The sequence below is a fragment of the Manis pentadactyla genome, chromosome 7 (genome assembly GCF_030020395.1).
Source record: "Manis pentadactyla isolate mManPen7 chromosome 7, mManPen7.hap1, whole genome shotgun sequence".
Classification (NCBI taxonomy): domain Eukaryota; kingdom Metazoa; phylum Chordata; class Mammalia; order Pholidota; family Manidae; genus Manis; species Manis pentadactyla.
Genome location: NC_080025.1, coordinates 60506414 through 60518653, shown reverse-complemented (window position 1 = coordinate 60518653; position 12240 = coordinate 60506414). Strand labels below are relative to the sequence as shown.

General features: G+C 36.0%; 1 protein-coding gene across 1 annotated transcript in view; it reads right to left on the bottom strand.

The window, feature by feature from the left end:
• Window positions 1-12240, bottom strand: part of FBXL13 (F-box and leucine rich repeat protein 13) — a 234634-nt gene that overhangs the window by 91848 nt on the left and 130546 nt on the right. The window contains 3 exon segments of the mRNA XM_057504965.1: window positions 5345-5507; window positions 5605-5722; window positions 6264-6362. Coding sequence (XP_057360948.1) covers window positions 5345-5507; window positions 5605-5722; window positions 6264-6362 — 380 coding nt within the window.

Sequence of the window (12240 nt, the reverse complement as noted above, 5' to 3'; positions counted from 1 at the left end):
TCAGTCTTTAAGTAAAGAGGATTCTTGAGAAAGATAAAAAGATAAAAACAAAACAATAATCAGAGATATACAAAAGCTTTTAAAATAGCAAAGCAATCTATACATTAAAAAAGAGAAAACAAAAACAAAAAGGCAAAAAAAGTACAAATAGTAAAACAAAGAAGAAACAAAAGAAGCCAAATATATGAATTTTATAATAATGATAAATATACACAAATTGAAAATAGTCCCTATTAAAAGACAGAGATTCTCAAATTGGTTTAACAAACAAAATCCAAATTATAAGTAGTCTAAAAGAAACACATTTCAAATAAAATGACAAAAACAACAAAAAGAAATTGCAAAGATGTATTAGACAAATTCAATAAAATTAATTTAGGAGTGGCAATTTTACACTGAGTCAAAATACTGTGCTAGTAAAAATATTAAACAAAACTAACAGGATAGTTTTATATTGATTAAAGGTACTACCCCCAGTGAAGGTAATATGATTGGATATAGAATCTTGGGATTATATTCTTCCCCTCTTGAAATTGTGAAAATGAAATGGAATAGTAATATAGCAATTTAAATATATATATGTATGTTATAAAAAAAATCAGACTGATCTTGGATTTCTCCTGTGCAACAGAAATGCCAACTACATATGTGCATATATTTTAATATAGTAATATAAAGAGTAATATAAATATCAACTACAAGTATATTTTCTGTTAGAGAGACCAAAGTGAGTCTTATCTTTTTTGGTGGTTTTAATCATGAATTATTATGTAAATATAAATACAACACAAAGTAAAAATAATTAAAATTCAAAAAGAATGTAATTAAGGTAAAATTTTGTAGTAGAGTCAGCTTTTGACAAAAAAAGGGCACAAACATGTGAATAATGTAACTAAGTTCCATGGAATATTTAAAGATAATTCAACATGGTCAGCAACACAGCCATCATCTTCCCCATCTTTCATACCCCTAAATAAAAACTCTCAATTCCAAAAGAATGAAATTGTGCAGGCCATATTTTTGTACCATGATCTCATACAACTAAAAATTAATAACAAAATGATAATTAGACATAAACTACTTGAAACTTTGAGTACATCTTTAATAACTCAAAGAGAAAATAAAAAAATATAAAACTTTATTTTTCCAAAATTCACGTATATATTTAACACAGTTTCTTTCTTTTTTTAAAAATTTTTTTATCATTAATATACAATCACTTGAGCAACATTGTGGTTACTAGACTCCCCCCATTATCAAGTCCCCCCCACATACCCCATTACAGTCACTGTCCATCAGTGTAGTAAGATGCTATAGAATCACTGCTTGTCTTCTCTGTGCTATATTGCCTTCTCCAGGCTGCATCCCCCACGTTATGTGTGCTAATCATAATGCCCACATTCTCCCTCCCTTCTCCCTCACTTCCGACCCTTCTCCCTCCCTTCCCTTCTCCCTCCCTTCCCACCCACCCTCCCTAGTCCCTTTCCCTTTGGTAACTGTTAATCCATTCTTGGGTTCTGTGAGTCTGCTGCTGTTTTGTTCCTTCATTTTTGCCTTGTTCTTATGCTCCACAGATGAGTGAAATCATTTGATACTTGTCTTTCTCCGCTTGGTTTATTTCACTGAGCATAATATCCTCTAGCTCCATCCATATTGTTGCAAATGGTAGGATTTGTTTTCTTCTTATGGCTGAAAAATATTCCATTGCTTATGTGTAGCACATCTTTATTCACCTGCTGATGGACACTTAGGTTGCTTTCATATCTTGGCTATTGTAAATAGTGCTGTTATTAACATAGGGGTGCATATGTCTTTTTGTTTAACACAGTTTCTTAATTAGATTATAATTTAACACAATATCTTAATATAATTTTTTCTGAAATGTGACAAAATTATTCTAAATTCCATTTGAAAGAATAAACTGACAAAAATATCTAACTTAAAAGAAGACTACTAATAAGGAGAATCTCATATTAAAATGTGTTGTAAAGCAATAGTAATAACAGATAACATTTATTGAGTGTTTATTATGTGTTAGGAACTATTCTAAACACATTGCATGAATTAATTAACCATATTGCATTAATTATTTGATCTTCAGAACAATCCTAAATATATACTCTTATTTTCCCCATTTTACAGATAAAATATTGTGCAAGATTAGCTAGAAAGACAGGTAAATGAATCAAACAGAAAAGAAAGTCTAGAAACAAACATACACACACACATATACTCACATAGTGTCTATGTATATTTGTGTATGTGCATATGTATGTATGTATATATAAATTTATATTATAATCCAGAAGGCATCAAGAGTCAACAGAAGAGGATTATTCAGGTTAACAGTCCACATTAATTGGTTATTGCAATTTGTCCCAAACCTGGTTGTGATAAAAAAATCTATGCTTTTTTTTTAAAAAATAGACAAGCTGGGGTTCCATCCCTAAATGCTCAGATTCAAGAGTTCTGGAGTGGGGCTTGGGCACATGCAATTTTATTCAGCTTCTCAGGTGATTCTGATGCCCTGGAATTTTTACTTTTAAATCATACCTGTGTTTTCAATTTATCTTTTTGTTACTGATTTCTAATTAATTGCGTTGTATAGTGAGAGAATAAAAGTTGCTAATACCAATAATTAGAAAGTTGTGGGAACTTACTTTAAAACTCTGTCCACAATCCATTTTTGAAAGGATTGATACATAGTTAAGAAAATGTATGTTGCTTGACTCCCAAACTTACTGTTTTCAGCATATCTCTTAAACTTTTAAAATCAAATCTGAAACTCGGGTACTAAACCTTTTCTATCTTTTCTCCCATGATACACTCTCATATTTTTCATTTCTTTTTTTTCACCCTGCTGTCATGGAAGAGATTATCTTCCAGCTCTGTACTCTTTTCAGTGAGTTTTTACCTGCTGATGAGCAATCCATTGAGTTTCTTTATTTCAATAAGTGTATTTTTTATTTCTAAAAGTTAGGGTTTTTTTCAAATAATCTAGATATTTTTATCATATTTTGTGTTTGCTTATATTTCTGATTCTATAACTGAGTTCTTCAAACATTTCATACATAGTTACTTAATATTCTACATATAGTAATTCTGATATCTGAATACTGGAGGTCAAATTTATTTTGCTGTTTCTGATGACTCCTTCTCATGGTGACTCTTTCTCATGGTGACTCCCATCTTTGTATATTTGACAATCTTTAATTGTGAGCTCCTATATTTAATCTTAATCTATAGGAATCCTAGAGGCCTAAATAGAAAATATTTTCCTCCAGAGAAGTTTAGAGCTAACTTCTTCTAGGAGCCTGAGTGCTATAAACCTAAGACCACTTTGTCCCTCTAGAAGAGGTCCAGACAATGTTAGAAATGTCTGTTGCTGCTTCCCTATCTTGAGTCTTGTTCAAAAGTTCTTTAGTGGCAATGTTGTCATGAACAATGATGCTCAGAGCAGCAATACCTTATATGTTTGCTTGCCATTCAGTGTTCATCTCAGAGAATCTGTTCATTGAGAGGGTGGTACAGAATCAGGATATTGGATATTGGATATTTCTCATTTTTTGTGGGCTCAATAATGTATTGAGAGTATGTTTCATCAAAGATCTAAATTGTGGCAAAGAGTCCCTTTGAAGTGTTTTTTAAACTATATCCTGGGAATAGAAAACTTCCATTTATTTAAAAATTAGTTAACATGCAGAAGCCTGTGTTAATTAAAAGAATGAAATTCAATTGATTTTCACATATTAATACAGTATGATTAGCTGTTATACACACACATATATACACATACAGTGTGTGTGTGTGTGTGTGTGTGTGTGTGTGTGTGTGTGTGTGTGTGTGTGTTTATCTGTTCTTTATCACTATGAAACAAATTAACTCAAACTTTGTGGCTCACATAGAAACATTTATTATCCTCCAGTTTCTGGGTCTCAGGAATTTGGCAGTAGAGTAGCTGAGTTGTTCTAGCCCAGGGTCTTTCATGAGCTTGCAATCAAGATGCCAGCTGGTCTTGGGTGCAAACATTTAAAAATATTAGGAAAAAAAGATTCCAGCTAGGACTTCAGTCATCTGAAGGCTTGACAGACTGATGGGTTCTCTTCCAAGTTCACTCATGTGGCTGTTGGCACAGGACCTCAGTTCCTTTTGCTGGCTATTCACTGAAGGCCTCATTTCCTAATCCAGGTTTTCTCCATCTCAAATTCTACATTTCCTCCCCTCCCAGACCCATGGTGTCTCCCAATTTTAATAACAGGGAACATGAGATAAGATTTTGTGTGACTTAGCTTATTAATTCTGTCTTGTCATTCACCGTGGGCCAAATGCTCTTTTATCATTGTCTTGCCAATGGGTGTCAGCCTCGGACAAGTTCACTATGAATTCAATGAAACCAAAGAAATGACAGTGGAACATTCTTGGGATGAAAAGGTTTATACCCAAGTTTATTCCCATGATGGCAGGTCAACCACTAGAATCACTGAGAGTGAGTCTTCATGCAGCAAGCCAGTCTCTGCCTCTGGGCCTCTCTGCCTGCACAGCCATCTCAGTGTCTGTCCTCAGCGCTGCCACCACTCCAGTCTCATCTCTGCTCTCCTGCAACCTTACAGCCATGCCACTGTGTCACCCAGAGCACTGGGAGGAGCTTCCTTATATAGAGTCAATAACAACGTATGAATTGCCCACGCATGTGTAGTGAGCTAGTCGATCAGGGACAGGTAAGAATCCTGGCCATAGGAACTTTCATTATATCCACAATCATCATCTAGCCCTATAAGATTGTAAGAAATCTATACAGGCAAGAGGCTGAGCTATCCATAGGGGAAGAGGTTTCAAAAAGAATCTGATCCTTGCCCACCTGATAATCCTATGTTAGATGCCCAGTAGTAGTCCAGCTGAAGAAAGAACTTGCCATCCGTCCATCTATCAGCAAATCCACACAGAGGAGAAATCTCACCAGTACCCAAAAGGAAACCCTTCAGCAAGATTGATTGATTCATTCTAAGCAAGTCAGAAAGTCACTTGGGAAAAAGACCTGTGAACCGAACTAGCTGTGAGAGCCTTCACTAGGAAAAGTAGCCCATAACTGTTCCTGTGAATTAATTTTACAAGCGCCAGTGATTCCACATATCCTGAGCTTCCCCTGACAATCTCCCTATTGCCCCTGTGTAACCAGTCTGGCTTGGGTGCCCCTCCTTGTGCTACCACAGAACCCTGGACTTACCTCCACCTGAGCTCCTGGCTTTTCATGTTTGTTCTGCTAACCGATGAGCTCTTAAGGAGGGGATCTTGCACACTTTAGATAATCAATGTTTCTTGAATGTATGACTGAATGACTCATTACCTTACACAATTTGCCAAATTCAACACAGTTAGTTGTTTCAAAGGTGAGAGTGAGTTGAGGCTACCATCTGTGATTGCCTTGTGGTCTGCCATGTAAATGTGACTGATATTTGGATAATGTTTGTCTATAAATCTGAAGCATGCATCAGTAATCCTTTAATTTCCTATTTAAAAGAAACAAAAAAGAAGACAAGTATTGTGTTTGTACCACAAGAGTAAAAGTAAAAAGTAATGTTGAACCACATTTTTAATATCACATACCTTCAAATCAGATCTTTCTGAGGCTACAAGTAGAAAGAGCTTTGAATGCACAATCAGGGATGTGTGGTGCACCAATGAAAATGACTGATGTAATATGAGAGCACTTTTCAACTAGAGCCTTTAGAAGAAAAAAATATGATTAAATTAGCCATAGTATATAGAACAGGCTTAGCAAAGTAATGAGGTCATTTTTTTTCTCTCAGTATTTTCAGAAACAGACACATTAACTATTAAATTTTTCCTAGTTTCAAAGAAAATGGGACTATTTTCCCAATATATATTTTAATAACTTGAGTAGTGCAGAGGAGTCAGAATTAAATCATGTTATGAAAGTATGGGAAAACATGAGAAAGTAGAATGCTTTAAAAAAATCACTACATTTAAAAGCTTGACATGAAGAACTAAAAGTTCATGCTTAGGCTACAATACCACTGAATCAAAAGAATCCTAATTATGAAACAAAGTTTCTTAGGATACTTAAGCATTCAAATGTTCCGGTGTGTGTGTGTGTGTGTGTGTGTGTGTGTAAATTTTTAAATGATTTTCTTACTATAAAAAATGACTAAAATGAAAACTCCATTCATATTTTTCAATGATTCAAGCCCCTAGAAAATGTACTCATTTATCGGGACTGAAAAATGTACTTTCCAATTACTTACTTTTACTCAGTTATCTGTCAGAGTGGGCATCTCACTGATGGTCAGATGCATAATTCCAGTGCAGCTGTTTGCCATGTTCCTAAAGCCTTGGACTGAAATCTGAATTGTACAGAGCAGAAGAAAATGATGGAAGAGCCCATTAGCATGACATCTAATAAAACCCTAAAGTAGCAATAGCCAAAGGTATGTCACAATTTCATTACTGTTTTAAAATTAAAACCATAAAATATGGAAAATGTAAGAAGGAAAGAGTGTAATCTTGATTTCTTTACTTTTTTTATATGTACGTATCATAAAATGATCACCACAATAAGTCTGTTTAACTTAATATTTAATTTTTAATTCACGTAACATAAAATGAATCACTTAAGTGAGTTATTTAACCATTCATAATTTTGTGCAACCACAGTCAGCAGCCTTAAGAACTTATCTTTGCCCTTAACATTGTCAAATTGAAACAGAAAAACTTCTATGCCCTTAAAGTTCCAATCCCCAATATTTAATTAAGGAACTTGTTTCCTAAAATTGAATAACTAAATTGGTAGAGGAAACATTCCACTCTTTAATGCATGCATATGCTATTTAACTTGCATACTTTGTGAGAAATCATGGTTTCCAACATGAGTTCTCAGAGAGTGAATGTGATATATTATGAAAAGTCTCAGCTTAATTGACTCCACACACAAAATGATATGCTGGAAAGTGGCTGGAGGTGGGAACAGTCGAAGAGGCAGGCTATTGTGGAGATCGGACTTCTACTGTAGACTGAGGTAGCCTCCAGGAGATAAGGCCACAGAGGCTCAGGTCCCTTGATGGAGTTTCTCCAGATTACAAATCGATGGACCAAGAATACGGATGGTCAAACTTGCAATCCAGTGCTCCTGAGTAACATTCTTCACTAATAACAGCCAGTTCAGGTGTCCCATCCCAGTTTCCAGAGTTCTTTAATCCATCCCAGCTTTCCAGATTTCCTCTCCAGCCAGAAAGACAGCTCACTTTTCCATACCCAGAGGACCTCTCTGCACTTTTATCTGACCTTATACTCCCCCTGCCTCTTTCTTATTTTATCCAATGAAGCCTTAAGTATTCAAGTTCTGATGACTCCAAGCCCTATCCTGGCACTTCCCTGTTCTTTCTCTTACAAATCTATAACTGTTTTAGCCCATTACTCTTTTCTATAATCTGCATGTCTTATTTTCTTCAGAGAGATGATTTTATACTCATAAAAAATTTCTTACAGTGTTGGACAACTGTTAGGGGCTCAATGAATTAAATTTAGAAATAAGATGAAGTCTGAGAAAGTATACAGAATTTGGCTGCAGACAAGACTGGAACTGATTCCAAGTTGAAGGTAAAGCACAAGCTCGAAGGCAAAACAGTGGGAGCACTGGGCCTGGGTGAAGTGGCAAGCTGACCCTCGGGATGAATAACAAACGTTTACTAGGTAAGGAGGGGAGAAGCTAATGGAAGACCCATAACACATGAATGAGGTACTTTTTATTTTAATGCATGGATTCTTGAATAATTTTCCATAAGTACTGCCAGAGCAATGTCCAGGAGAGATGAATGAACCTTAAAAATCTGGAGAACAGATGAGGAAGGGGAAATTCTGGGCTTGGAGTCAGCAGAGCTGAATTTGAGTCTGGTTTTGCCTCTTTCTCACTTGTAATAAAAGGCAACTCAACCTCTGATGCTTTGTTTTCTCATCTACAAAATGGGTATATAATACTTGTTTTAGGAGATTCTTGAGAAAAGTAAATGGGGTAATGTATATAAAAGTGGTTAGTTAGTACAGTGTCTAGCATGTAATGTTGGGTGCCAGTTTTCCCATTACTGTTCTTTTGGGTGCTTTGTGTTCTCATAGAAAATGAAAGATGCAAGAACTAGAGCTAGAGAGCCTTGAGAGAGCATTCTATTGCATCCCTCACTGCAAACATAAATTCATAGAAGTTGCATGATCGGAGAACAGGTTCCTTATCTATTCCTCACCGTGTGTCCCCAGTGCTGCACATAGTGTCAAACACAGAGTGGGTATCTTAACATGGTAAAATATTTTGCTTTTTTTCTTAGGAATTTTAAATTTCGGGCTTATATCCTCATTATTTATTATATATATTATTATATATTCCACAAATCTCCGTAAGTGCTAAATAAACGAATGAATGGTCTTGACTCACATAATCAGTGGCAGAGCCAAGCCTAGAGGCCACCTCTCCCCACTATGACACACAACTGCAGGGATGGGAACAGTTTTTTTAACAACACTTCTAAATTCTCCCTCTTTATCTCAGAGTCCAGTCCATTACCTTAGCACTGGTATCTCCAATGGCTTCCCCTAAACAAATAAAAAAAATTTTTTTTCTCTCTTGCTGTCTTGGAAACACGTTCATGACAAGATTTCCTGAACAAGAGAAAGAATTATCGCAGTAATCAGCCACAGCTGAGTGATTCTTTGCACTGCAGCCAAAAACTTGGTGCTATCAGCCAGTAAGATTGTACCCAGAAAAGTGGGGAGGGAGAGATTTCTCAGAGAGCTTTTTAGTTTTATCCTGGCATGTAATGCTTAGTTCTCAACACAGTTTACTTTAGAATATCCAAAAAGATACTTGGCTAGTATTTTATGACTCAGATATTCATGCCAGAAACTTTTAGGCCAACCAGCTATTATTTGTCCTTTCTCTACACTGAAGTAATGGGGATATAACCCTGAAATTAAAAACTCCTCTCCAAGGGAAAAAGCAAAATATTTTAACCATCTTAAAATACCAGGCCTCACTGCAGCTGTTACCTATGCATTTTCTGTGTAAGACTTGGGATCTGATCTCTCTTTGTTTAGCTGTGAGGTGATTTTGGCTTCAATTTTGACACCAACTGGAGCTCTGCCACTCAGCTAGTTAAGCTCCTATTGGTTAGGAAGTTGGCCACACCAGTGGTGTTTCAATCTCAAGTCCTAGCAGACAGCTACTGCTGCTGATAGGAGCAGAGGAGCTTTGGTGATTACAGGAAAATTCTCTCCAGCTGCCTCTGGGCTCCAGCACCTCAGGGCAGCACTGTCTGTAAAGGGATGAGTTGTTGGTGAGCCATACAAAATGAAGACCGAAGTGCTGAGCACCAAGGACTAGCTCAAATCCCTCTTTGCCACTCCAAGATGGTAAAAAGAAAGAATGGACTTAACCTTGGTGAGGATAACATCTTACCAAGCTTCCACTTTTTACTCTTTATAACATTTCTCTGTCTCAGCTTAGCAACACAGAAAAGAGATATATGTAGGGTCAGACCCTCTGTGACCTCTAGAAATATCCATCTTAGGTACACATAGCCCAAGTTGTGTTCCTGTACCATTTTCAGCTGCTTCTCTCATCCTAACAGTGCTGTAACCAATGACTAATGGGTAATGTGATGACTTTAGTCATATCCATATATCCTTCATGACCTCTTGGGGACCTCAGAGAAGCCTGGCTTTAGCAAGGAGAATGAATTGTTGGGGAGAAAGACAAAGATTTCTCCCAAAACATTATAGAACATTGTTTTATTGCATTTGGAGGTGCCACACAAGCATCTTCAACAGCAGTTCTTCCCAGGGTCTGTGCTAGGATGGCTTGACAGGCTTTCAAACATATTCTCTGTGGTAGCAGGAAGAGAGTCCTGGTTAGTATCCCTTCTGAGGTCCTGCCAATTCTCTTTCTTTGGATTATTCTGTACTTTCCAGTCTATATATTCTCCATGGCCACCCCCAACTCTATGTTTGCTGATTCACTTCTTCCAGATAGCCCTCCACAATCACTTCAGGTAGGGCTATTTTTTCCTCTTACATCTGAGAGCACCAAAGACCATAGCCCTCACTTTGTATTTTTTATTTTCTGCCTTATATAATAATTATCTGTGCACATATCTAATATTCCTGCTAAGGAGCACAGACAGCATCTTATCCATCATGTCCTTTACAGTACAATACAATGCTTGGTGCAGAGTACAATGCAACAAAAGTTTGTTAATAGACCAAGTAGTTGTTGAATAAATTATCTGAATGTAAATTAGAATTTAGTAGTTCCAAAGGGGTGTGGTGTGGAATAGTCAAAATGGTCATTTGTTAAATATTGCCATATTATCTAAAAACATTGGAAAACCAAACATGAAAAAAAAAATTTCATTTTCCAATGTGAGTGAGGCACTCAAACACAAGATTAGTGAGGCCTACAGACGCCAGGACGGCAGGCATGCACGCCAACTCTGTGCTCTCACCGCACAATGACTCAGAGCTGCAATCTGCAGAAGCAGGCTGAGCTTCCCTAAACTTCACCATTCTTGTCTGGAGTACACCATCTTGCTCTTTTCCTCACCCAATAGCCAAATCACAGCTTTCTCTACATTATAATGGAGCTTCATCTCCTTCTGAGAGAATCACAGCCATAATACCTTCCTGTTACAATACAAGGATCCACAGAGCTACTTGGTTTGTCTATATTTTTTGAGCTAGATTGTGGCTTTATAGCTATAATTCTCATCACAGACTCACCCAAGTTCAAAGACCCAAGTAGAGCTTTTTGAAGAGTTCATGAAATTCTATATGTAAATCACTTCTTAAGATAGGAAACAGAGAAGAAACTAAAGTAAGTATGGTTTTTCAGAAATCATTAAAAGTTTTTTCCAAACCTTTTTTCAGGAGTGGGAAACATGATCTCAGTCCCCTGAGACTCATCATTTTGTCATCTGATTCTTCAAGATCTAAAAATTGTTGCCAGATGTTTCATTTTTTTACTAAATGTAATAAATATCCTTATACATTTTGCCTACAAAGAGATTTCATTAAGCTATGGATGCTAAATAATAGGTGTTTTTATATTTATTTTTTATTTTCAGTATGACTTGCATAAAATTATATTCAAACTAATGAGTATTACAACCACTTAAATTTATATGAGTCCTACCTACAAGAAACATAAAAAGAGTTCCATGAAAGCTTCTATTTCTTTTCCAGTGCTGTTGAAGTGTGGTTCAGAAAGGACACAAAGTGTTCTTTACCTAGTGGGAAACTGAGGCACAGGAAGTGACCCAGAAAAGCAGAAATTGCACTGTGATTTTTCTGATTCATGACCATTAGAACTATTCCTTATTCACTATACCTAAGACTACATATTTTTTTCAAATAGAAAAATGCAACAGTAATTGTTTATACCACATGTAGTATATAGCACTTTATAGTTTTACAGCTGATAGTCTCATGGTTAAGAGCCTGTCTTTCTTCAGAATTAGATGGATAAAGGTTCTAATCTTGGCCCCAGCACTTTCTTTGTGACCTTAGGCAAGTTACTTATCCTGCATTAGCATCCTTTTCAGAAGTGTGCAAAGCCAGCTTGTACTAGCTTACAAGAGCAGATTGTTAAATTTTTAGGAAGTCTGCAAGCCAGTTTTTAAACACAGCTAGTTTAAAAATTAAACCACATAAACTTAAAATTAGATAAATTATATTAACAAATTGTTAATAGTGAGTTCTCCAACTCATTACTTCCTAATTATTTTATTACATGTTCCCATTATCTATGCTCTTAAGGATATTTATGTTTATTGTACCTGTATGGCAAAAATATTAAATAATGATGCACATCTTTAAATAAAACTGCACGTCTCTTCCCAACTCCCTGTTCAGTGGTTGCTTAAACAGGTTGTGGAAATTTACACCATGAAAATCAGCAGTCACTGCAAATCAGGGCTTTCCCTGTTCCCCATGAGTTGGTAGTAACACACCATTGTTCAGTTTCCACATCTCTAAAGTGGGGATAATGATACCTACCTCATGTGGTTATTTGTAAAGATTAAATGAAATAATTATAAAGCACATACCTCATCACAAGCATGTAGTCAGTATTTAATAAATGGTAGCAATTATTATTGCCATCCATTAAAATACAAAATAAAGAAAAATGGCATTGAACAAATATAAGTGAATTATAATTTTGAATTTGTTATGAATTCATTT